This window comes from Taudactylus pleione, unplaced genomic scaffold (assembly GCF_031769625.1).
Source record: "Taudactylus pleione unplaced genomic scaffold, aTauple2 ptg000435l, whole genome shotgun sequence".
Lineage (NCBI taxonomy): Eukaryota > Metazoa > Chordata > Amphibia > Anura > Myobatrachidae > Taudactylus > Taudactylus pleione.
In genome coordinates, this window is record NW_028284837.1 from 2,616,280 (window position 1) to 2,644,204 (window position 27,925).

Consider the following 27,925-nt stretch of genomic DNA (forward strand, 5'->3'; position numbering starts at 1 on the left):
ATAACCAGCAATTTGTGGGAGCCGGCACAATTCTGGCGAGATAGGCCCTAGCTCTGAAGTGGCAAAACTGATATGGTTTCGCTTTTAAACCAGAGGATCTCAACTCCAGTCCTCATGTACCACAAACAGGCCATGTTTTCTGTATTTCTTTAATCATGCACAGTTGAGTTACTGCATTTAACTTGGTCATAATTATCCTGCCTGCTTCTCCAGATAGAAATCCTCAAAGCCTGAGCTGTTAGGAAAACTTGATGACTGGGGTTCAGAACCACCGGTATAAACTAACTGCCACTTTATATATGGCGACTAGATTATCTCCTTGGAATCGCGCCGACTCCCACAAATTGTAGTTTAAAGCAGGCGGTAAGAGGAAACAACAATTTAACTTCTATATGCAATGCAGTCGAGAGCGAGAGAGAGGCGTGTCAAATCTTGGAGAGATAAAAGTACCATCCAATCAGCTCCTATGTCATTTTACAAGCTGTGGGATATATGTGCTGCACTAAAGCTTGGAAAGAGATAAAGTGGATGGAGACAGTCTGACAGCAGCTGATTGGTTGGTACTTTATCTCCGTTCACTTTCTCTCTTTAAGGCTTAGGGCCTCGTTCAGCACGGATCGCGAGCTTGCACACGGACGCATTCGACCGCTGCCAAAATATGCTAATGAACCCAATCGCAATGACTCCGCAGTACAATAAGCAGACACAATACCTCTCAAGACTGTGAAAACATCGGTAACATCGAGAACAGTCAGACCCATAGGCACAATTGTAGTTGAGCTGACCCTCACTCACAAACTGCTAAACTTCCTGTGTGCATCTAAAGCTCTGGCTGCGCCTTCCATCACAGGGACTTAATTATGCACTCCCCTGTAACGGCATTCGAACGCAGTGTCACGCCTGCGTTTCACTGACCACCCCTCCTCGCCACACCCAAATGGTCACTTCCTGTCAATCAATGTGTGATGAGACTGCGTGCTCCCAGCGATCGCTACCCGAGTGCAGCAACTGGTTTGCGCACTGCATCACGTAGGCATGCGCAGTGTGAAACAATCAACCGGGTGCATGCGAATTTGCGGCTAAGATTTGAGAGGGAGAGAGTGAGAGAGATTAAGCAATGGAGACATACACTTTTACCCAGTGAATGGCTAGTTATACAGTATATATTGATTGCAATTATTATCATAATATTTATTGTACATGTTAATCACACTTTATCCTGTGTTTTATATTACAATTCAGTTATAGAAACTAAACTTAATAAACTAAATAACCTTCAATAGAGATTAATACTATCTAGTCTGTCTGCAATCTCCCCAGGTGCCAGTGTCAGTTTGCTCTGAGAGTTGTTCCCCAGGATTCAGAAAGGCAGCTAGGAGAGGACAACCCACTTGTTGCTTCCAGTGTGTCCCCTGCCCACAGGGGGAGATCTCCAACCACACAGGTAAGAGGTGTAATCAAAGTAATATTTGATAGCATGTCATTGATCTTATATCACATAGAGACGTGGCCATCTAACATTCCATGACTGAGAGACAATCAGATAACTAGTGATACAATGGTTTTACTGTTTGTAGATTTTTCCCAGGGTACAGATGTGTCCTTTTACACTATGGCTCAGGTCCCCAAACCCCCCTACCCCCGCATGACAGATCCTGGGCCACTCGGCCACTCAGTGCATCTTTTTGTGCACGTTACTTGCTCGTAAATAATAATGACAGGAAGCAACAAAATGGCACCGCTAGTGTACACAGGCCCTGATTCAGAGCCGGACGCTCTTTGTGAGCGCTCGCTCTGAATCAGGGCATTTTTTTTTTTTTTTTGGAGCCGGCCACCTTGCCACTCGCATAACTGTGGGTGACCACCCACACCTTTTGCGAGTGGCCAGGTGATGGTTGCGATGGTCACAACCATCGCAACCATTGGGCTTGCGACGAGACCCTTGTGGTAGGGTCTCATTCCCGCAAGCCCTAGTGAGCTTCCTGCTCTAATAGAGCAGGAAGCTCAACTACTGACATCACGAGTGGTGTCAGTAGGGCCGCCCTCAGATGGCAGGTGTTCCTTTGGGAACACCTCCGTTTGGCCAGCCACCCCCCTCCCTGCCTACAAAATGGGGCGAGCTGTCGATCGACATCGACAGCAGCCCCGTTTTGTTGTGAGCCCCGGGAGTGAGTAATTTCTCTCTCGCTCCAGGGCTCGCGTGCGCACTGCCCGGCTATCGACCCACTTGCGAGCGCATAGCGGTTGCGAGCGGGTCTGAATCAGGCCCACTGACCACTGGGGTTTGCAATATTTGTATATCTGTGTGAAACTGAGCCTGAATCTGGGTAAAAAGGGCTCCAATGTGAGCGGCCACAGCTTTTCCTCACACTCATTATAAGTGTGTTACACCAATTCCTGTGCGGTTACAGGCACAGCCCAGCATTTCTGGTACCCTGTGAGCGGCTTTTCACTGCATCTGTGATACGATAAAGGTGCAAAATATGATGCGTTATGTCTTAGTCATGTTGGTTGTCTCACACTGTATGGAGTAAAGACACGATGTATGTTTGGGAGGTAGTTGAAATGCTGGCTGTTGGGATACTGACACTCAGAATGCTGGTGCTGGTATCCTGATGGTAAGTACTGGGGTAAGGGAGAGGGATAGAGTTAGGGGTTAGGGTATGGAAATAGGGGGAGGGCTAAGTGTAGGCACTAGCGAGGGAGGTTAGGTTTAGAGTGCGAGGAGGGTTGAGGGTTGGAAGAGGGGCAGGTTTAGGATACGTGCCGGCTTTGGGATTCTGACCACCGGGATCCTGAGTGCCAGCATCCTGTACTCAACTCATATGTTTGGAAGTTATTGTATTATTATTATATTTCAGATTCTGTTGATTGCATCACGTGTCCATGGAATCAGTGGCCAAATGCACAGAAGTCCAGATGCCTGGAGAAACAGATGGAGTTCCTCTCCTATGATGATCCATTGGGAGCTACTTTAACCACTACATCCATCTTGTCCTTCTTCATTCCAAACATCATTTTAAGGCTTTTCATTCAATACAAATCCACTCCTATAGTAAAAGCCAACAACTACTCTCTAAGTTGCCTTCTTCTGATGTCACTGTCCTTCTGCTTCCTCTGCCCTCTGGCTTTCATTGGTTACCCCCTACCTGAGAAATGTCTGCTCCGTCAAGCTACATTTGGCCTGGTTTTTACCCTCTGCATCTCTTGCATTTTGGCTAAAACTGTCATGGTGGTGTTCGCTTTCATGACCACCAGACCGGGCAGCAGTCTTAGGAGATGGACCAATACTCGAGTGTCCTACATGATCATTTTTACTTGTTTCATTCTACAATTAGTCTTATGTGTCACTTGGCTGTCACTCGCCCCTCCTTTCCCACAATACAACACTCAAACCAAACAGGTATTCATCATTGTTGAGTGTAATGAGGGTTCCACCATTGCATTCTGGACTATGCTGGGTTATCTGTTTCTTTTGGCCACCATTAGTTTCATTGTTGCCTTCCTGACTCGGAGACTTCCTGACAGGTTCAATGAGGCCCAGTTTATCACTTTCAGCATGTTGGCCTTCCTCAGTGTCTGGGTCTCCTTTATCCCAGCCTCCCTCAGTGCTCAGGGAAAATACACCATGGCCATGGAGATATTTGCCATCTTGGCCTCCAGTTGGGCTCTGGTGATCTGTATGTTTCTTCCTAAATGTTTTATTATGTTATTTAGACCCAATTTGAACTCCAAAGCAAATCTTAAGGGCAGAGAAAGAGATCAGTAGGATAAGATTACACAAAAATAGAAAGTAGAATTTTAATACTACTGATGAATAGTACTGTACAAAAAATAGCAAAGCTTTACATTTACAAATGATTCCATACAATTATTTCCCTGTACATTTGCTCATACAGTTTATATCGATTGTATGGCAGCTTCTCTACCATAGTACCAACATTATGGTAAGGATTGCTGCAAAGCAGGTTATGACATTAATATCATCAATCAATGCAGATAATTCAACAGTCAACATAAAGAATTTCAAGAACCAGTAAATAATGTCTAATTATCAGTTTTATGACCTCTCTCTACAGGCATTGCATTAAGCACGTTTGGCAAAAGTACTGATGTTACAGTGTTTGCATTGCACTTTTGCATTCCTGTCTCATGTGTATTCATATTTTGTGGAATGAACAGAACTGAGATGATGACAGTCAATTAATTTTGCTTGGTTATGAAGTTAGGGTACGACTGGAAATTCATAGGACCAAATTCCACCAGTGAAATGTATCCAGCTAAATATAGAATGGGGCAAATATATTTAACAAGAAAAGTTTAGGAAGTTTTTGATTAATTCTAGATGGTACCTACCCAGACAGCAAGACCTAGTTCTTCCCTTGAGGCACAGACTGTGCGAAACAGTGTGACTTCAGCAGTACAGTTGTCCAGAACAAATCAAAAGAGCAAGATGGAAAATACAATGGAGAACAGAAGCAGGAAATAATGTATAATGGCTGATGTAGAATTGAACATGTGCCTATTTGTACAGAGTATCTCACAGATGTGTCCTCTTACACTGAGACTTTAGTTGCACCAAACAGCCCTTCTCCGTGCGCCAGGTCCCGGGCCACTCAGCCACGCTGAAAGTCTTTCTTGTTTGAAATTTCCATCTTATTTGCATAAATGAAACAAATGGGAGCAATAAAACTTCATTGCTAGATTACACTCACCAATATGATGTGTGACATTTGTACCTCTGTGTGTGACTGAGTCTGAATCTGTGTGAAAAGGACTCTGAATTAGACACCGCAGCTTTTTCTCATGGTGCATTCCATTGGGCTTCATCTGTGACTTTTGTACATGTGTAAAACTAATTCCAGTGTGCTTACAGTTATAGCCCAGCATCTCTGGTACACTGTGAGTGCCTTTGCTGCATCTGCAATGCGAAGAAGATGCAAAATTTAAAGAATTAGTTGGTTTGCCTCTGTCACCCCAGATGTCTATGGTGTATAGATGTTAGGTGTATGAGGACACATCTGTACATGAATGTGAACACCCATGATCTGAACATGGGCATACACATGTATTTCCTTACAGGGTACCATAACAAATGTTAAAAGCAGTTCTGTGGAAGTCACTATTTAACTTCAAATTTGTACATTACATTTTAGCCATGGTATTAGTTAAGATAGGTTCCTCTTTCCTAAGAGCACTGTCACTATGTGGTTATTTTTTTATATGAAATCTCCCCAGCATATATTGTGTAATGGATACAGTCCCCTAGTTCCCTGCCTCTCTTCCCTCTACCCACTCTCCATACTACCCCACCAGCTTTCTGCACCTACTCCCTCACCCTTTGCTACTCCCTCACCCTCTCCCCTCATCCATGTCCTGCTCTTCAGTTTATGCTTTTCTCCTATGCAATCTTGAATGCCAGATCTGTTTGTTACAAACTAACCCCATCCATTACTAGTTTTTTTTCAACTCCTTTAACATTCTGGCTCTCACTAAAACATAGCTTACATCACACATTCTGCTACTCTCTCAGGAGTCTCTCATCTATCCACAACCTCGACCTGATGTTTGGCTAGGTTGTGGCTTGGAAGTCCTTCTGTCTCTCCCATCTACTCCTTCAAAACTCTACCCCAGAATCTTCTCTCTTCCTTTCTTCCTTCAAGGTCCACTTTACTTGCCTTTTTAATTGCTCCAATTGTGTGTCAACTTTACATGATAAGTCATTTTTATCAAACAGTTCACAGTCACAATCTAAGCAACAGATACGTCTGTTAAAGGACTCAACATTAAGTTAGGGAGTTTTACAAACATTATCTCATAAAGGGAAATGTGCAAAGGGCTTATTGGGGTGGTCCTAATGGTATGCAAGACAAGGTCAAGGATTCCGTCCACAACAAGCCAGTCTGTAGAGTAATTTTTGCCAGCTTATTTGTTAATTCTATTAAATCTCTTCACTTTACCTTTGACTTGCAGATGGTAAGGTGTCTGCAACAGTTGCCTAATACCTAACAGGTCACAAATTTTCTTAAATACAAGTCCAGTAAAATGTGAACCTTGGTCAGAGGAAATTACCTGAGGTATTTCATATCTGCACACACATTTTTATTTCAGTTTTTTTTAGCTGTTATACTAGCTGTCTGTGAGGCTATAAAGTAAGCTTCCACCCACCCAGAGAACAAGTCCATGCACATAAGAACAGTTTGCACCATTCTTACCTTGGGAGTTCTTATTTTGTCAATGTTGCCAAACCAGTGTCCATCCCTCCCAAAATTACTGGTGCAGTCTATTCCACTCCACTGTTTAAAAAACAGCTTTTTTTTCCTATTTTCCAAAAAGTAATAATTTTCTCACTGAGATTTGTTAATTGGACATGCCCATATAGTGTTGGAGCCTCAGTTAATGATTTTTTTTAGATGTGAGAAACATATTACAAGTGGCTTCTATTGCCCTAAGCTGCCTTTGCATTATGTTAGTAGTAGTGTTTTCTTTCTTTGTTTCAACATAAGCCTCCTGATTTTTTTTGCAATTTCAGAAGGAGTTTTTTTAATCTAACACTTTACATGCAGGGGTTTAAATATTTAAAACTATTTTTAATTGGTGGTCTTAATCCCTCCACAAAGCCTGTAACTATTAAAGGTTGCATTTTGCCAAATATTGTACATCTGGAAAACCCCTCAACTAAATTTGCAAAATGAGAATAATACCCATTAATGGTCTCATTAATATTTTGGTGTGATTATTATTTTTACTCAATTACTTTTAGAAGGAAATAAATGTTTTCTCACTCATGTATATGCTGTCCATGCCCCATGTGGAATCGGTATGTAATGCTTGTGTGATCTATTCCCGGCGGATGAAATACCGATGCTGGAAGCCCGAAAAGTGAAGATCCGACTAGGCCTGATAAGTACCCTAACCCTACCCTCTCCTCCCTAACCCTCCCTTTATGGTGCCTAACCCTAACCTCTCCCCAGTGGTGTCTAGCCCTAACCTTCCCTCAGTGGTGCCTAACCCCCCTTCCTGCACCCTAAACCTAACCCTCTCAGGGTATCGCCTAACTCTGACCTCCCCCAAGTAGTGCCTAACCCCACCTTCTCCTAGCCTAACCTTCCCCAGGGGGTGCCTTACCTTACATCCCCCTGGGGGTGCCTAAACCTAACCCTCCCCCATGTGGCTAACAGCTAGAAAGCCCTGGCTTACCTTAATTCGTGATGCCAGGCATCAGGATTTCTTCGTGGGGTTTGAGATAGGCATTGGGATTCCAATGGGTGGCATTCTGGGTGGCAGTATCTTAACCACATCCCCCATGCAAATCCTTTCTAATATAACATCTTTAGAATCAGGAGACCATATTAACAATTGTATCACTGCTTCTGCATCTACTTTTGTGAAAACTGCTATGAGTTGTAGTAAATCAACATAACAGGCTTGTGAATATGATATGTTCTATCCAAGTATACAGTGCAACCAAGGGGATCTATCTTGTATGAAAGACAGTACTGCATGATAGCACAGAGTTCAGTGGCAGACCAAAAAAAATGTATTGTACAGTCCACTTATCTGCCTTTGCTCACTCATCTCCTGTTGCTTCAGTGACTGCACATAACTAGGTATTAACAGGAAGCCCAATGTTGAAGGATTAATGTACTTAGGATGAAACTCATCCCAGAACATTCTCCTCACTGTTTGTGTCAGACTTGGTGAAAAAAACCTAGGCGGTCTATGATTTATTTTAGTACCATCAAGGTTAATACTAAGACATGTAAATCTAGCTGCATCATAAGAGTGATAAAGATCCAATTGACTTGAAATGGGGCTAGGGGGATACACTTCAGGTATACAGTATGAGACAAATTGTTCCGCCACTCAGGGCTTAAAAGTGAGGCTGGAGGCTTGAGACTGTGTATACAGAGTCGGGGTCTGGTTAAACATACAGGGTTAAGGAAACATACAATATCTATATTCCTCTCTTTTTGGTGAATGCCCCACCTGCTCAATTTCTGCTGTATGTTCCATTTGTGACATCACCTTGGCATAACCTAAAAAAAGGATTAGGCAATTTATTGCAGCCAATACAGGAATAAGATCCTCTTCTGGGGAATTTAGTATAGAAAGATACAGTTTCTCATTCTAAGATTTTTCTCTCATTTCTGCTCTTCTATAACTACCACAGTTTAGGCCACATATTGAGGGGGAACAAATTATGTGCTTCTTGTAACCAGCTAACATATACTTTCAATTCATTCACATCTTTGCCCAGCACATTTCGCAATGACTCTAAAATACCTTGGTCCAAAGCGACACTAAGCTGAGTTTTTCTATTCTACCTTCTCATAAATGTGACTGCATTCAAACCATGTTTCCTGTAATGAGAAGCTCATGCCCATTTGTGACCTCTTACTAATGTAAAATTAGAAAGAGGATACCCCACACCAAGTTTTTAGAACAAGTAATGATGGCAGTAAATGAATATTACATCTAATATTTTCCCTATAGGACAAATTTTGGTCCTACAGATATGATGTAGATGCAACCTACTGATTCAAATACACAAACAAAATCAGTACAGAAAAAGGAATCAGTTTCACTATAGATGCACTCGATCCCTCACTAGTACTTATAAATTAAAAAAACAAATCTTTATTAAGTATACTTTAAAACACAGATTTCTTGTGTGATGAGAAAAATGCTACTTATTGCTGTATTTTTTTCAATATTATATTAAATTATATCCATTTGTCCCTAAATAGGGTCATGTACTGTAAAGCACAATATAAAATGAAATGAATTGTATAAATATAAAGTGATAAAGAAAATAAAATTATGTGTAATAGAAAGAACATTAAAAACAAGGCTGTGTGCTGTCGTTATTCATAAATGTTCAATAAACTCATCCAATTGTGTGTGTCTTATGGTGCCTACACACTAGACGATGTGTTGCACGATTTGGCCGATTTTGACATATCGGAATGATAAATCATGAAAATCTGTGCAAATCATGTAGTGTCCATGAATGATACTGGTACCGATGCGCATACCGTGCATCATCAATCTTATCCTCAGATCTTCCCTACAGCATGTAAAATCTGGTAATCTCGTTAATGAGATTAAGGTCATTGGTCAGATTGTTTGTGAGATTGCACAGTTTATACAAGATATTTTTTGTCCTGGAGTGCTGGGGAGTTGCCCGGGGAGTTCAAGGGAAATCATTGATGACATTACACCTTTTGAAAGTCGTCTAGTGTGTAGGCACCTTTACTCCTAGGGCAGATCTGTGTTCATAAAAAATATACAATGTAACAGTTTAACTGTCACACAAAACAAGGATATAATTTTGATATATTTAATATAATAAATAGCTATTTTACCATCTACACTCCAGTTAGACACATAATAGGAAGATACTAATTTCTTGCTGTGGTTCTTCAACCCTCTATAAATGTTTTTATTTAGCCCTTATATAATTAAACACTCAATAGGAAGATAATGTGTTGACAATTTCTTGCCAGGTATTTATGTCACAGAGGATTGTCCGCAGAAGTAGACTGTGCTGGGTTGCCTCTATATTAATTGGTCTGTGACACATTGAGAGGAGAAGTGCACCATCTTTTTCTTTAAATTATATATCTTATTTGCATCACAGATACAGTAAAACTCCACTCACAGTGTACTAGAGATCCTGAGCTGCGACTTTAATGACACAGGAATTCTTTTTAAACATGTACAAAGTCGCAGATAATGCACAATGGAATCTGGCGTGAGAAAAAGCTGTGGCCGCTGCTTGGTAGCACTTTGTAAACGTATTCGGACTCATTCACAAACAGATGTACAAATGTCAAACATCAAATTGATCAGTGCAATCCAGCAGAGTAGTTTTGTCACTTCCAGTTGTTTGATATGTGTGAAAAAGAGACACGTTTTGATAGAAAATACACTCAATGGGACAGAGTCGCCTGGGACTGGGGGCCTGATTCAGACCCGCTCGCGAGCGCTGAGCGCTCGTAAGCGGGTCGATGGTGCCCTAGTGCGCATGCGCACGACGGAGGGAGCTCCGTCATGGGCATGCGCGAGACCCGACTAGCGACGGGGAAGCTATCGCTCTGGGTCTCGCACCAAAGGGGGCGTGCTGTCGATGGTGATTGACAGCACGCCCCCTTTGGTGGGTGTGCCGGGGGCGTGGCTGCCAGACAGAGGTGTTCCCATGGGAACGCCTACCGTCTAGGTCCGGCCCCACTGACATCACTAGTGATGTCAGTGGGAGTGATTTTGGCTCTGATAGAGCCAAAATCACTCCAGGGCTTGCAGTCACCGAGACCCTACTGCAGGGTCTCATCACAAGCTCCATGGTCGCGATGGTCTTGACCATCGCGACCATCATCATGGATGCTCGCATAAGCTGTGGGTGGTAACCCACAGCTATGCGAGCGTCCAGGAGGATGCACCAAAAAAAAAAAAAAAAACGCCCTGATTCAGAGCGTCCGGCTCTGAATCAGGCCCAGGGTGCACTGAGAGGGGCTGTTGGATTTGACTGAAGCCACAGTGTATGAGGACATAACTGTATCTCCCTGAGACGGATGTCTTCTAAAATGAATATTAACTCCACTTAAATAACATATCTCCTTGAGATAGGTATCTATCTAAATAGATAAATATAAATATATAACTAAATACAAAGACAACCAACCACAAAAACACTGTCTAATCTGATCTGATCTATACACATTCTGGCTGTCAAAGAATCAAGGAGCATTCAGACTAACATTCCATCTGTCACGGCCAGGGTTTCTCGGCATGGTAGTCACCGGGTATTACCTGTGAGGTCATTATGGCAGGGGGTCTCTGGCAGCGGTGCTGGTGTTTGGCGAGGTGCATTGGCTGCGTGTGGTTCTGTGCGGGCACATTGTCACTAGGCCTGGTGAGGTCTGGCGGTGTTTCTGTTCCATTGGCATGGGCACTGCCATCTTGCCTGCGGCCATGTGATTCCGGCTGCCCAATCCTGGTAGGTCATGTGCTCATTCCAGCCAGTCATAGCGCGGCACTGAGTATTTAGGAAGGTCCAGAGCCTTCCTTCCTTTGCCAGTGCAACGTGTTTCTCAGCTGCGGCTGAGAGAGAGTACCTGTGCCTTATCTGCCTGCTTGTATATGCTCCTAGCCTGAACCTTGCCTGCTCCAACCTGCTGGACTTACCCTGCACCCTCCATATACCTTCTTACCTGCCTGAGTACCTGAACCTGTTATTTCCCTGCACCTTGCTTCATTTCACTCCCAGCTGGACTTCACTATCTCTGCCTGCATCAGTTACAGCTCATCAAGCCTGCATTTAGTTACAGCTTATCAAGCCTGCATTCTGTTTTCAGCTCACTGGACTGTTCCTGCCTGTCCCTATCTGGACATTTTCTCATTAACCCCCACTACAGTTATCAAGTGCACTTTAGTGCTATACCTGGACTTTTTCATTTGCCATTCCCATGTTTTCTAAGTCACTTATTAAAAACTCCACTTTTTCATTTAAGTCTGCTTCTGTGTCTGCTCCTATCACCACCCCAGCTCCACATCAAATTCAGAACTTCACAGTTTGCACTGGCCCCATGGATCCGGCCACAGAACAAGAGTCTGGAGTGGATTTAATTTGCTGTATTGCTGGTCGTTTAGAAAACCTGGAAGCTATGCAACATCAAATGGCCCAGTTCCAACAGGAGATGTCTAAACGCCAAGATACTCTGCAAACCTCATTAATCACCCCTGGGGTATCAGCAACTTCACCTCCTCCTGTGCCTGGTAATACAGGGACCAGTATATTACCTTGTCTACATCTACCCATGCCAAGCAAATTTGACGGTAATCCTAAGCTCTGTTGTGGTTTTTTAATCAGTGTGATATACACTTTACGTTACAGCATGATAAATTCTCCACCACTAGAACCAAAGTGGCATACATCGTGTCCTTGCTGACCGGCTCGGCTCTGGATTGGGCCTCCCCACTCTGGGAGCATTCAGACTTGCTGCTGGATAACTATACAGACTTTGTATCTTCATTCAGGAGGATTTTCGATGAACCTGGATGCACAGTGTCAGCATCGTCCAGCATCATGACCCTGAGACAAGGAACCCATCCTGTCAGCCAATATGCCATACAGTTTCAAATCTTGGCATCAGAGCTTAAGAGGAATGAGGAGGCCCTCACCTCAGCCTTTTGGCATGGTCTGTCCGACCGATCAAAACATGATCTGATTACCCGTGAGCTTCCTACCAAATTAAACGATATGATCTCACTATGCAACAAAATTGACCTATGCTTCAGAGAACATCTGGCTGAAAAGCACAGAACTGACCGGCAAAGGTCATTTATGTCTCCCTTGCCTACTCATCCACCCCATCCTCCTATAGATGAAGAGCCCAAGCAGGTGAACCAAACCCATCTCTCCAAAGATTAACATCAGAGAAGGATGCTAAAAAACCTCTGTCTGTACTGCGGAGATTTGGGTCACCTGGTGGCCTCCTGCTCCCGCAAGTCGGGAAATGCCCATTCCTAACTGACCTTGGGGACATCAAGTTAGGAGTTATTTACCCATCCCAAAATACTAAAGATTTCAAGATTTCCTTAGCTTTGGATCTCAAGCCCAACCCTGTCTTTGTCTCTGCTCTATTAGACTCTGGAGCAGGCGGAAACTTCATGACTTCCAGCCTAGTTGATAAACTACAGATTTCTTGTTCATCTCTCAAGCAAGCAATTTCCCTGACTTCTGTAGATGGACGTCCTCTAGCTAAAAGAGTGGTCACCAAGGAAACTCAACCAGTATTAGTTCAAGTTTGGGCACTCCTCTCCGAGTCTTTAAAGTTCTTAGTGATACCAGAGGCTTCTCAAGAAATCATTTTAGGACAACCCTGGTTACGCCAACATAATCCCAGGATAGACTGGTGCTCAATGCAGATTCTTTCACGGAGATCTGACTGTCAGAAATCCTGTCTTCCCAAAATACAACCTGTAAGAATGACAGCTTCGTTACCATCTCCAGCTATACCTGAGGAGTACCAGATGTTCTCTGATGTTTTTTCCGAGCAACAGGTGAATGTATTACCTCCCCACAGAGAATGGGACTGTCCTATCGAGCTGCTGCCTGACAAGATGCCACCCCTTGGTCGCACCTATCCTCTATCCATGCCTGAGACTCAAGCCATGTCAAAGTACATCCAGGACAACCTAGCAAAAGGATTTATTCGACGGTCCACCTCTCCCGCTGGAGCCGGCTTCTTTTTCGTTGCCAAGAAAGACAGAGGCCTAAGACCTTGTATAGATTACCGGGGCCTCAATGATATAACAATTTAGAACCGGTATCCTCTTCCCTTGATCACAGAATTGTTTGACAGAGTTAAAGGGTCCATCATATTCTCAAAGCTGGATCTGAGAGGGGCTTATAATCTCATCCGCATTCGTGCTGGCGATGAATGGAAGACCACCTTTAATACTAGAGATGGACACTTTGAATACCTTGTGATGCCCTTTGGGTTGTGCAATGCCCCTGCCGTGTTTCAGGGCTTTGTTAATGAGATTTTCCAGGACCTGTTGTACATCTTGTTTATAGTTTACCTGGATGATATATTGATTTTTTCGTCTTCTGTAATAAAACATCATGAATATGTGAAGGAAGTATTGTCCCATCTAAGAAAGAACCACCTTTACTGCAAACTGGAGAAATGTGTCTTTGGGGTTCCCAGTGTGCCAGTCCTGCCTGCTTATCCCCGTGTCCAGACTGAAAGGGGCATAGAGTTTGAGGTCTCCCAGGTCTTGGATTCCCATCTCTGCAGAGGACATTTGCAGTACCTACTGGACTGGAGGGGCTATGGCCCAGAGGAACATTGTTGGTTTTATGCCCGAAACGTCCATGCTCCTGCACTCATCAAGAGGTTCCATGCTGCCCATCCGGAGAAGCCTGGTGAGTGTCCTGAGGCCACCCATAAGGGGGGGGTACTGTCACGGCCAGAGTTTCTCGGCATGGTAGTCACCGGGTATTACCTGTGAGGTCATTATGGCGGGGTGGTCTCTGGCAGCGGTGCTGGTGTTTGGCGAAGGGGTATTGGCTGCGCGTAGTTCTGTGTGGGCACATTGTCACTAGGCCTGGTGAGGTCTGGTAGTGTTTCCATTCCATTGGCATGGCCGCCGCCATCTTGCATGCTGCCCTGTGATTGCAGCTGCCCAATCCTGGAAGGTCATGTGCTCATTCCAGCCAGTCAGCTGCAGCTGACAGAGAGTACCTGTGCCTTATATGCCTGCTTGTATACATTCCTAGCCTGAACCTTGCCTGCTCCACCTGCTGGACTTACCCTGCACCCTCCATATACCTTCTCACCTGCCTGAGTACCTGAACCTGCTGTTTCCCTGCACCTTGCTTCATTTCACTCCCAGCTGGACTTCACTACCTCTGTCTGCATCAGTTACAGCTCCCCATACCTGCATTCAGTTACAGCTCCCCATACCTGCATTCTGTTTTCAGCTCACCATACTTGTATACTGGACTGTTCCTGCCTGTCCCTATCTTGACATTTTCTCATTAACCCCCACTACAGTTATCAAGTGCACTTTAGTGCTATACCTGGACTTTTTATTTGCCATTCCAATGTCTTCTCAGTCACTTATTAAAAACTCCACTTTTTCATTTAAGTCTGCTTTTGCGTCTGCTCCTATCACCACCCCGGGTCCACAACAAATTCAGAACCTCACACCATCAAAGAACCTCTAGGAGGCAATATCTACCCATAGTTGAGACAAGTGAGTCAGAACATAACAAGTAGATGCAAAGAGATGCAGTATACCAGGATGTAGTGAATTTACCGGCTGCCAGGAAGCCGGTCGTCTGAATCCCGACAGTGGAAGACCGACCCAGGACTAAAGATAGGCATTGAAATCCTGATGCCTATCTTTAGGTCGACGCCAAAATCCCAAATGAAGGTAACCAAGGCCCTGTAAGGTGTTAGCCATGGGGGGAAGGCCCCATACATCTGCTGTAGGATTGCGCGATCCTGCAATTAGATCGGAAATGCTGATCTGTTGGTCAGAAATGCCGACCAGTTGCCATCAATGGGCCTGATTCAGAGCTGGACGCTCTGACCAGAGCGCTCGCTCTGAATCAGGACCGGCCTAGCTTAAAATGGAGCGGCCTCCCACAGCTTATGCGAGCGGCCAAAAAGATGGTCACGATGGTCACGACCATTGCAACCATCGGGCTTGCGACGAGACCATTGTGGTAGGGTCTTGTCTTCCGCACGTCCGGAGTGCTTTTGGCTCTATCAGAGCCAAAAACACTCCCACTGACATTACTAGTGATGTCAGTGAGGCCAGACCCAGACGGTAGGCGTTTCCATGGGAATGCCTCCGTCTGGGCAGCCATGCCCCCGGCACGCCCACCAAAGGGGGCATGCTGTCAATCACCATCGACAGCATGCCCCCTTTGGTGCGAGACCCCGAGCGACGGCTTCCCCGTCGCTTGCCGGGCCTCGCGCATGCACCCAACGGAGGCGCCTCCGTTGTGCGCATGCGCATTTGGGTAACATCGACCCGCTTGCGAGCGTACAGCGCTAGCGAGCGGGTCTGAATGAGACCCAATGTTCCATGATCTGACGTAGGGTAGGTGAAGTCCACAATGTTAAATTTCACCGATGTGGCAATCACAATCATATTTCACCGATCCTGCAGTGCCGGGTAGCTGGGCCAGCAATCCGTCGCAGATGTATGGGGGCCTATACTTACGTGAATTAGCTAATTCACCGTCACTAATATGCATATCCAGGAAACTCCTTACTGCACTCGCAGCTTGGACATTACAAGTACTTCCCTGTCTGCTGCTGCTTTTGTTGATTGATCTTGTTGTTCAAAACACCTCTGACTAGATTGGCTCTATACATTGTATGTAATGCCTTCATACTATAGAAAATCCTGTTTCTACTGTATTGCCTTTTTCCATTGCATCACATCTGTCCACTTTATTCATTCTTTATTTTTATAACTAATTCCTGCACCCACTACTCACACACTTCCTTTATATTTCACTTTCGGAGCTGTGCTCATACATTAGCAGCACTATTCTTTTATCTGTATTTTTGAACATTTAACAACTTTTAACGACACTGTTTTTATATCACACAGCCTCCACATCACATTGTCTCTACATCACACTGTCCCTACATCACACTGTCTCTACATCACACTGTCTCTACATCACACTGTCCCTACATCACACTGTCTCTACATCACACTGTCTCCACATCACACAGCCTCCACATCGCACTGTCTCTACATCGCACTGTCCCTACATCACACTGTCCCTACATCACACTGTCTCCACATCACACAGCCTCCACATCGCACTGTCTCTATATCACACTGTCCCTACATCACACTGTCTCTACATCACATTGTCTCTACATCACACTGTCTCTATATCACACTATCCCTACATCAAACAGTCTCCACATCACACTGTCCCTACATCACACTGTCCCTACATCACACAGTCGCCACATCACACTGTCCCTACATCACACTGTCTCTATATCACACTGTCCCTACATCACACTGTCCCTACATCACACTGTCCCTACATCACACAGTCGCCACATCACACTGTCCCTACATCACACTGTCTCTATATCACACTGTCCCTACTTCACACTGTCCCTACATCACACTGTCCCTACATCACACTGTCTCTACATCACACTGTCTCCACATCACACTGTCTCTACATCACACTGTCTCTATATTACACTGTCCCTACATCACACTGTCTCCACATCACACTGTCTCTACATCACACTGTCCCTACATCACACTGTCTCCACATCACACTGTCTCCATATCACACTGTCTCTACATCACACTGTCTCTACATCACACTGTCCCTACATCACACTGTCTCTACATCACACTGTCCCTACATCACACTGTCTCTACATCACACTGTCTCTACATCACACTGTCTCTACATCACACTGTCTCTATATCACACTGTCTCTACATCACACTGTCCCTACATCACACTGTCTCTACATCACACTGTCTCTATATCACACTGTCTCTACATCACACTGTCTCTATATCACACTGTCCCTACATCACACTGTCCCTACATCACACTGTCTCTATATCACACTGTCTCTACATCACACTGTCTCTATATCACACTGTCTCTATATCACACTGTCCCTACATCACACTGTCTCTACATCACACTGTCTCTATATCTCACTGTCTCTACATCACACTGTCTCTACATCACACTGTCTCTATATCACACTGTCCCTACATCACACTGTCTCTACATCACACTGTCTCTATATCTCACTGTCTCTACATCACACTGTCTCTACATCACACTGTCTCTACATCACACTGTCCCTACATCACACTGTCCCTACATCACACTGTCTCTACATCACACTGTCTCTACATCACACTGTCTCTACATCACACTGTCTCCACATCACACTGTCCCTACATCACACTGTCTCTACATCACACTGTCTCTACATCACACTGTCCCTACATCACACTGTCCCTATATCACACTGTCCTTACATCACACTGTCTCTATATCACACTCTCTACATCACACTGTCTCTACATCACACTGTCTCCACATCACACTGTCCCTACATCACACTGTCTCCACATCACACTGTCTCTATATCACACTGCCTGTACATCACACTGTCTCTACATCACACTGTCTCTACATCACACTGTCTCTACATCACACTTTCTCTATATCACAGTGTCTCTACATCACACTGTCTCTACATCACACTATCTCCACATCGCACTGTCCCTACATCACACTGTCCCTACATCACACTGTCTCCACATCACACTGTCTCCATATCTCACTGTCTCTACATCACACTGTCTCTACATCACACTGTCTCTACATCACACTGTCTCTACATCACACTGTCCCTACATCACACTTTCCCTACATCACACTGTCTCTACATCACACTGTCTCTACATCACACTGTCTCCACATTACACTGTCTCTATATCACACTGCCTCCACATCACACTGTCTCTATATCACACTGCCTCTACATCACACTGTCCCTACATCACACAGCCTCCACATCACACTGTCTCTACATCACACTGTCTCCACATCACACTGTCCCTACATCACACTGTCCCTACATCACACATCCTCCACATCACACTGTCTCTATATCACCAGGGCCGTTTCTAGGGGCAGGCGACCCGTGCAATCGCACGGGGCGTGCTGCCTCCTACCCCTGCTGTAAAAACAGCATGTTAACTGCCGGGCGCCCACTGAGATTTAGTTACCAGCGGATGCCCGGCAGAGCAGAGCAGCCGGAGACGGAGGCTCCTGCTTCCGGCTTCCGACTCCCACAATGTGCACTATGGGAGGACGTCATGACGTCTTTCCCATAGTGCAGAGAGAGGAGCAGCCGAGCGGAGCATACGCCAGAGCGGGGGCCAGAGCGGGGCTGAAGGTAAGTGTTACTGGTTTTTTTTTTTTGTGTGTGCAGGCAGCCTGGACATTACTTGGGGGGAGGCACTACTACTGGGGGTACTTCTGCTGGGGGAACCACCACTACTGGGGGCACCTGGGCACAGCTACTAGGGACATTACTCTGGGGGCACTTCTACTGGGGGAGACACCACTACTGGGGGCACCCGGGCACTTCTACTGGGGACATTACTCGGGGGGCACTTCTACTGGGGTTATTGCTTAGGAGGCACCACTACTGGGTGCATTACTCAGGGGCCAGGGGCACTTCTACTGGGGGAGACACCACTACTGGGGGCACCCGGGCACTTCTACTAGGGACATTACTCAGGGGGCACTTCTACTGGGGGAGACACCACTACTGGGGGCACCCGGGCACTTCTACTGGGGACATTACTCGGGGGGCACTTCTACTGGGGTTATTGCTTAGGAGGCACCACTACTGGGTGCATTACTCAGGGGCCAGGGTCACTTCTACTGGGGGCACTACTTGGGGCTTTTCTACTTGGGGCACTACTACAAAGGGAGCATTACTATTGGGGGCACTAATACAGGGGCATTAATACTGGGAAATTTATAAAGGGGACACTACTACAGGGGGCATTACTATTGGGGGCAATACAACTGGGGACACTACTACTGGGGCACTACAACAGGGACCATTACTATTGGGGGCATTACTGATGGGGGCATGACTACAGGGGACATGACTACAGGGGGCACTACTAATGGGGGCTCTGCATAAGTTACACTACCACTGTGGGCACTGCATAAGGGGCATAAATACAGGGGACACTGCATATGGGGACAACTACAGGGGGCACTGCATAATGGGCACATTTGCCTGAGAGCCAGTGGGGGGGAGCCTAAGACCTGTCAGGATGGAATGGCAAGGGAGGGGGCTGGAATGGTAAGGGAGGGGGTTGGAATGGTAAGGGAGGGGGTTGGAATGGTAAGGGAGGGGGCTGGAATGGTAAGGGAGGGGGTTGGAATGGTAAGGGAGGGGGCTGGAATGGTAAGGGAGGGGGCTGGAATGGTAAGGGAGGGGGCTGGAATGAAGTGGGTATTATGTGAATCTTGTTTTTTCAATGTGTTTTATGTGGTTCTGGATTTAATAATGTATTTGAGGTGGATGTGGTTTTAAAACGTAGTTTATGTGCCTCTGGCTTTTCCCATATATTTTATGTGGCAGTCATTTGTTGCAGTGTATTATATGTGGATCTGGCTTTTATTTTCAATGTGCTGGGCTCGCTCCCAACGCGACTAAAACCGGGTGTGATGCAAGGTCATACTTCTGCAAATGTCACACCAAAGGCATGCACACAGAAATGCGGCGTGGGCTTGTGACAGCTAGGCCACACCCCATTTTTTGAGCGCGCGCCAGAGGCGCGCGCATGCTGTCTATCTTTTGTTTAGCTACATATATTTTTCAACGCTTTGCCTCTGACAGGTTAGACACCCCAGTACTCAGTAGTCACGGTGGCTGTCATTCTGTGGTCTTTCTAGATCACGCTCCCTTACTGTGATACCACACCCCCTCACGATGATGACACGTCCACTCCACAATATTACTGCATTTTGACTGCTCGCACTGGGAGCCTCAGACCCTAGAAACTGCCCTGTATATCACACTGTCTCTACATCACACAGCCTCCACAACACACTGTCTCTACATCACACTGTCTCTATATCACACTGTCCCTACATCACACAGCCTCCACATCACACTATCTCTACATCACACTGTCTCTATATCACACTGTCACTACATCACACAGCCTCCACATCACACTGTCTCTACATCACACAGCCTCCACATCACACTGTCTCTACATCACACTGTCTCTACATCACACAGCCTCCACATCACACTGTCTCTACATCACTGTGTCTCTACATCACACAGCCTCCACATCACACTGTCCCTACATCACACAGCCTCCACATCACACTGTCTCTACATCACACTGTCTCTACATCACACTGTCTCTTCATCACACTGTCCCTACATCACACTGTCTCTATATAACAATGTCTCTACATCACACTGTCTCAATATCACACTGTCTCCACATCACACTGTCCCTACATCACACTGTTCCTACATCACACTGTCTCTACATCACACAGCCTCCACATCACACTGTCTCTACATCACACTGTCTCTATATCACACTGTCTCCACATCACACTGTCCCTACATCACACAGCCTCCACATCACACTGTCCCTACATCACACTGTCTCTACATCACACAGCCTCCATATCACACTGTCTCTACATCACACAGCCTCCACATCACACAGCCTCCACATCACACTGTCTCTACATCACACAGTCTCCACATCACACAGCCTCCACATCACACGCATGCTGTCTATCTTTTGTTTAGCTACATATATTTTTCAGCGCTTTGCCTCTGACAGGTTAGACACCCCAGTACTCAGTAGTCACGGTGGCTGTCATTCTGTGGTCTTTCTAGATCACGCTCCCTTACTGTGATACCACACCTCCTCACGATGATGACACGTCCACTCCACAATATTACTGCATTTTGACTGCTCGCACTGGGAGCCTCAGACCCTAGAAACTGCCCTGTATATCACACTGTCTCTACATCACACAGCCTCCACAACACACTGTCTCTACATCACACTGTCTCTATATCACACTGTCCCTACATCACACAGCCTCCACATCACACTATCTCTACATCACACTGTCTCTATATCACACTGTCACTACATCACACAGCCTCCACATCACACTGTCTCTACATCACACAGCCTCCACATCACACTGTCTCTACATCACACTGTCTCTACATCACACAGCCTCCACATCACACTGTCTCTACATCACTGTGTCTCTACATCACACAGCCTCCACATCACACTGTCCCTACATCACACAGCCTCCACATCACACTGTCTCTACATCACACTGTCTCTACATCACACTGTCTCTTCATCACACTGTCCCTACATCACACTGTCTCTATATCACAATGTCTCTACATCACACTGTCTCAATATCACAGTCTCCACATCACACTGTCCCTACATCACACTGTTCCTACATCACACTGTCTCTACATCACACAGCCTCCACATCACACTGTCTCTACATCACACTGTCTCTATATCACACTGTCTCCACATCACACTGTCCCTACATCACACAGCCTCCACATCACACTGTCCCTACATCACACTGTCTCTACATCACACAGCCTCCATATCACACTGTCTCTACATCACACAGCCTCCACATCACACAGCCTCCACATCACACTGTCTCTACATCACACAGTCTCCACATCACACAGCCTCCACATCACACGCATGCTGTCTATCTTTTGTTTAGCTACATATATTTTTCAGCACTTTGCCTCTGACAGGTTAGACACCCCAGTATTCAGTAGTCACGGTGGCTGTCATTCTGTGGTCTTTCTAGATCACGCTCCCTTACTGTGATACCACACCCCCTCACGATGATGACACGTCCACTCCACAATATTACTGCATTTTGACTGCTCGCACTGGGAGCCTCAGACCCTAGAAACTGTCCTGTATATCACACTGTCTCTACATCACATAGCCTCCACATCACACTGTCTCTACATCACACCGTCTCTATATCACACTGTCCCTACATCACACAGCCTCCACATCACACTATCTCTACATCACACTGTCTCTATATCACACTGTCTCTACATCACACAGCCTCCACATCACACTGTCTCTACATCACACAGCCTCCACATCACACTGTCTCTACATCACACAGCCTCCACATCACACTGTCTCTACATCACACTGTCTCTACATCACACAGCCTCCACATCACACTGTCTCTACATCACTGTGTCTCTACATCACACAGCCTCCACATCACACTGTCCCTACATCACACAGCCTCCACATCACACTGTCTCTACATCACACTGTCTCTACATCACACTGTCTCTTCATCACACTGTCCCTACATCACACTGTCTCTATATCACAATGTCTCTACATCACACTGTCTCTATATCACACTGTCTCCACATCACACTGTCCCTACATCACACTGTCCCTACATCACACTGTCTCTACATCACACAGCCTCCACATCACACTGTCTCTACATCACACTGTCTCTATATCACACTGTCTCCACATCACACTGTCCCTACATCACACAGCCTCCACATCACACTGTCCCTACATCACACTGTCTCTACATCACACAGCCTCCATATCACACTGTCTCTACATCACACAGCCTCCACATCACACTGCCTCCACATCACACTGTCTCTACATCACACAGTCTCCACATCACACAGCCTCCACATCACACTGTCTCCACATCACACAGCCTCCACTCCAGTTTTCATCTCACTTATTACCTCATCCACAGCATGAACACCCTTACTTCAAACACATATTCAGTGTCCACATAATCCCCTACTTTATCCATCCCTATCCTCCCACTCTTGTCTTCTCCACTTGCTGTTCCCCCTATTTTCTCTCATCAGTTTCCCTTCCAGCCCTCTGCTTCTATCCCCCGCCTTTCCTGTTCCTCCACTCTCACCTCCCTCCCTCCCTCCATGGCCTTGTTACCCCATCACTAAGCCCCATTCCCTCCTGGTTCTGCCTGTCATCTCCAGGGCTGCCATGAGAAATTCTGGGTCCAGCTATAGCAACATACTGTGGGACTACAGCATGTTGGGCATGGCTGCACCCATTTGTGGGTGGGTCTAGCATGTGAGAAGCACCCGCTCACTGGAGCGTGGCATAGCACCCACTCACAGGAGCATGGCATAGCACCCAGCAGCTTGGACTAAAGTATTCACTATTAGGATGGTGGGACAGTCCCATAATTGCTGCATTTTCAGCTGGATGCACTGTAATTAGATGCTAAAATGTAACAGACAAAAATTAAAGTGCTACAACTTTATTTTGTACATCTCTCATGTAAATAACACATAAACAAAATCTAATTTTTGTCATAGAGACAGATGAACAAAGGACTTAGGGCCTGATTCAGAGCCGCTCGTAAGCGGCCTCTCGTTCGCTCCGAGTGATGTTTGCCCAACTGCGCATGCGTACGGATCGTTATACGCATGCGCGAACCAGTCAGTGCGGTCGAAATTCATGTGCTCGCAAAATAGCGAATGCCTGCTAATATGAGTGACAGAATGAGGCGTATGTGGGTGGTAACAGGGGAAGGTGCTTGAAAACGCAGGCGTGCTTAAAGGTCAAAACGGGCGTTTTATGGGTGTGCATAATTAAAACAGCAGCGTCATTGACCACGTCACTGGGTTATTTTATAGCCAGAACTGCTTGCAAGATTGTGGTAGCAAAAACCAACCACAAGAATAGCGAGCAGTTTATACACTGGTCGATGTACTCGATTAATCTAATAAATAGCGGACATGACGTAGGATGCGAGCAGCCAGGGGGCATATTTTTCAAAAAAACGACCACAAGTTTTGTTCGCTCGTTCAGACCTAGAGGCGTGAACAGACCGCAAAGAGCGAACGGTTCATTTGAATAGCCACCCCTATTTTCGGGACGAGCGAGCGCTAATTGCGTCTGGCTCTGAATCAGGCCCTTAATTTTGACATAACATCAGGTCACACACACATTCTGCAGCACATATCCTAACCCACTGCTCCATGCTCCTTCCTCACTATCTACCCCATTTGTGTCACCCCTGTCTGTCTGCCCCTCCCCTTTAGAATGTAAGCTCTCACGAGCAGGGCCCTCGGCCCTCATGTGCTTCTCTTCTCCCTACTTATACTATTATTTACTCCTAACTCCCCAATTGGCACTTGGTTGCTGATGCCCTGCTTGTGCTATGCAGCTATGTTTATATACCTTGTCCTGCATTGTTTTGTATTACTATTAACTGTTTTTCTTGTGTGTAATAATAATAAATATCGCCCTTGTCCGTATCTTGCTTGTTCCGGCTTGCAGCATTGGGCTATTCAGCTGCCAGGATTTCATACTCAACCCAGTATACAATACAACAACACATAATTAAAAAATAGTATTTAGCCGTGTACTGTAGTTAAAACATTTAAACATATACATTTATGTATTTTGGTCATGTTTACTAATTCATCAGTACATTTGCTTATCAGAATAACATTTCAGCAAATGGAATTGGGAATTTGTCAGGATTAATGGTGTCCTCAATGCTGAGAAATACAGGCAGGTACTTATCAATCATACAATACCATCAGGGAGGCGTCTGATTGGCTTCAAATTTATTCTGCAGCAGGACAACAACCTCAAACATACAACCAATGTCATTAAGAACATTCTTCAGTGTAAAGAAGAACAAGGAGTCCTGGAAGTGATAATATGGCCCCCACAGAGCCCTGATCTCATCATCATTGAGTCTGTCTGGGATTACATAAGGAGACAAAAGGATTTGAGCAAGCCTACATCCACAGAAGATCTGTAGTTAGTTCTCCAAGATGTTTGGAGTGGGATGTAGTCAGGAAGCCGATGGTCTAAATGCCAACCGCCGGCTTGCCGACTGTCTAATCCCTGGAAGGTACTAATGACAGGCGTTGAAATCCTGACGCCTGTCATTAGACCTACGCCGAGTGCCCGACGCCCAGCATAACGAATGAAGGTAAGCCGAGCGCTGGGCACAGACAGCCACGGGGGGGAGGGTTAGGTTTTAGGGCTCCTGGGGGGTACTTAGGGTTAGTAACCACCCGGGAGGGTTAGGGTTAGGCTAGGGGAAGGGATGGTTAGGGTTAGGCACAACCGGGGGGAGGTTTGGTTTAGGCACCAGCTTGGGAGACTTAAGTTTAGGCTGTGGGGAAGGGGGTTAGGGTTAGGCACTAGGGGTCAGGTTAGACACCCTTAAAGAGGGTTAGGGTAGGGAATTAGGTTAGCGGTACCTACCTAAATTAGCGATCAGGATCTTCACCCATGCCAAGCTTCCGCTATCAGGATTTGAACCTAATACCTACTACACCCGTTTGGAACAACCTCCCTGCTGAGTTCCTTCAAGATCTGTGTGCAAGTGTACCTAGAAGAATTGATGCTGTTTTGAAGGCAAAGGGTGGCCACACCACATATTGATTTGATTTAGATTTATCTTCTGTTCATTCACTTTGCATTTTGTAAATTGATAAAACTAAACTATTAACACTTCAATTTTTTAAAGCATTCTCACTTTACAGCATTTTTTCCACACCTGCCTGAAACTTTTGCACAGTGCTGTATATATGCTGTAAATCTTAGAAAACTGACATTTTCTGAGGATTTACTGCATTTTTTCTTTACATTTGATTTATCTCACCCTAAAACATTATTATGTTTACTTGTAATACCAGTATAAGGGCCTCATTTATCAATGAGTTATATCACTTACCAGAGCCGTAACTAGACTTTTTGGTGCCCTGTGCCAGAAAAAGAATTGGCATCCCCCTCCTCATTTTTGAAATAGGGACATAAGATGCACAACCAACCGAAAAAGGGCCATGGCCTCATGGGGAAAACCAGGGAAGAGATAGTAGAGGCCAGGAGATGCTGGGGATAAAAGAAGAGGAAGCTACATGAGGGAATGATAATAAACAGAAAACTGACAGGCCCAAACAGCGCCCCCTGCCCTGCAGTGCCCTGGTCACACCACCCTAGTTACAGCCCTGTCACTCACAACAAGTGATAAAACTTGCTGCATTTGATAAATGTTATTCAAGTCAATCGGCTCCCAACTGCCATCTGTTTGAAAAATGACAGTTGGAAGCTGATTGGCTTGAGCACCATCTATCATATGCAGTGAGTTTTATCACTTGTTGTGAGTGATAAACTCATTCATGAATGAGGCCCTAAGTCCTCCTACAACACATTGTGATATTTTTTTACATGCTTCCTGACCATGCTCAATGTGGTTACTGATTTTTTCACTGCACTGAGAACTTAATGGGAAGTGTAAAAATCTACTTACAGCACAGTCACCCATCTGGCAGCTATTATTGCAAAAAATAGGAACCAGTGCATGCAGTGAACTTATCACAAAATCTATGTGTTTTGGGCCAAAATTAGACATTTTCCAGGCTAGAAAAATGGAAGCCACAGTAATTGGGTAGCCTAAAAAAAAAAACGTTGAGCAAAATCGCAAAAAACTCTTGTTTTTCCCACTTAAAAATTTTGGGCCGGTTAATTTGATTCTGGCCTTGATGTTTTAATAAATACATAAAGGATGGAGAGGATGCAAGTCTTTTCATATTTATGTATTAATTTATTTTCTTACTTCTGTATCAACTGTTAAGCTCCGGACACATGGAGCGATCAGACAACGATTAGATATCACAATAACACAGTATTTGCAGGAAACACAAATATGCTTTACTATTCTTTCTCATACTGTAGTACAATAATCTACAGCACACATGTGAGAATTGTAACAGGACCAGGCATTAATAATAATAAATCATTGTCTGAAAGTTGAATAAAGAATAAAATAATTTACTTTCTTTGACTCATCTCATTTAGATCCCTGACTGGAAATACATTATGTACATGTGCTCTCCAGCGGACGTAAAATATTTATTATGAATTATGCAACTGGGAGGCCCTCATCTGTACCAGGAAGAAAATAATTTTACTCCCAGGAAAACAGTGGTGACAGATCTTATGTTTAAAATGAATAGCCCATAGAGAATTATTTTTAACTCTTTCATAGAAGTAAACAAAATATCCACAAAGTGCTCTGGAATGGAAGGACAAAGGCTATATATAGTTAATTTATACTGTGAATTACCCAGTGATCCCTTTATAAAATGGAAATTCAGCACTGTACGTAATTAAGACAAATTGTGGCATGGTAAGTATGAGATGCTGGTAACTGGTATGCGACTGATTATGGCAAACGTAGACTCTACACTATCACAGTATATATATATATATATATTATATGTTTTACACAGAGCTCTGTATCCTTATTATGCCATATTATTATACTTATTATGGCCACAAATGTGTACATCCCAACTACATCCTTTGTGTTTATTACATCAATAAACTATTTATTTAACTCACTTTAAATACTTAATTACATAATTGAATTATGTTATTATTACTACTACTGTATTTATTTAATTATATTAACATTACTCTAACCAGATTAGGAATATATAATTGCAGAAAAGAAAACTCATACCGATGTGTCCTTGCACAAATTTGCTGCAATCATGCCCAACAGCCCCTCTCGGTGCACCATTTCCCATGCGACCGTGCTAGCTCCAGGTGCCTTTTTTGCATCTTTTTTTGCCGAAATTGCATCTTAGGGCCATATTTAATTAGAGGCGAAAAGTCAGTTCGCCGATGACGTCATTTTCGCCTGTTTCACTTATCCCCATATTCAATTACAAAAACTTTTCACAGGTGCGAA

The 27,925-nt window shown here is 44.9% G+C and overlaps 1 protein-coding gene across 1 annotated transcript in view; it reads left to right on the plus strand.

Annotated features, from left to right (window-relative positions):
- Positions 1 to 3,769, plus strand: part of LOC148505897 (extracellular calcium-sensing receptor-like) — a 52,141-nt gene extending 48,372 nt beyond the window's left edge. Inside the window, exons 6-7 of the mRNA XM_088447609.1 lie at positions 1,321 to 1,444; positions 2,862 to 3,769. Of these exons, the coding sequence (XP_088303735.1) occupies positions 1,321 to 1,444; positions 2,862 to 3,769 (1,032 nt within the window). The remainder of the gene's footprint in view (positions 1 to 1,320; positions 1,445 to 2,861) is intronic.
- Positions 3,770 to 27,925: the final 24,156 nt, after the last annotated feature.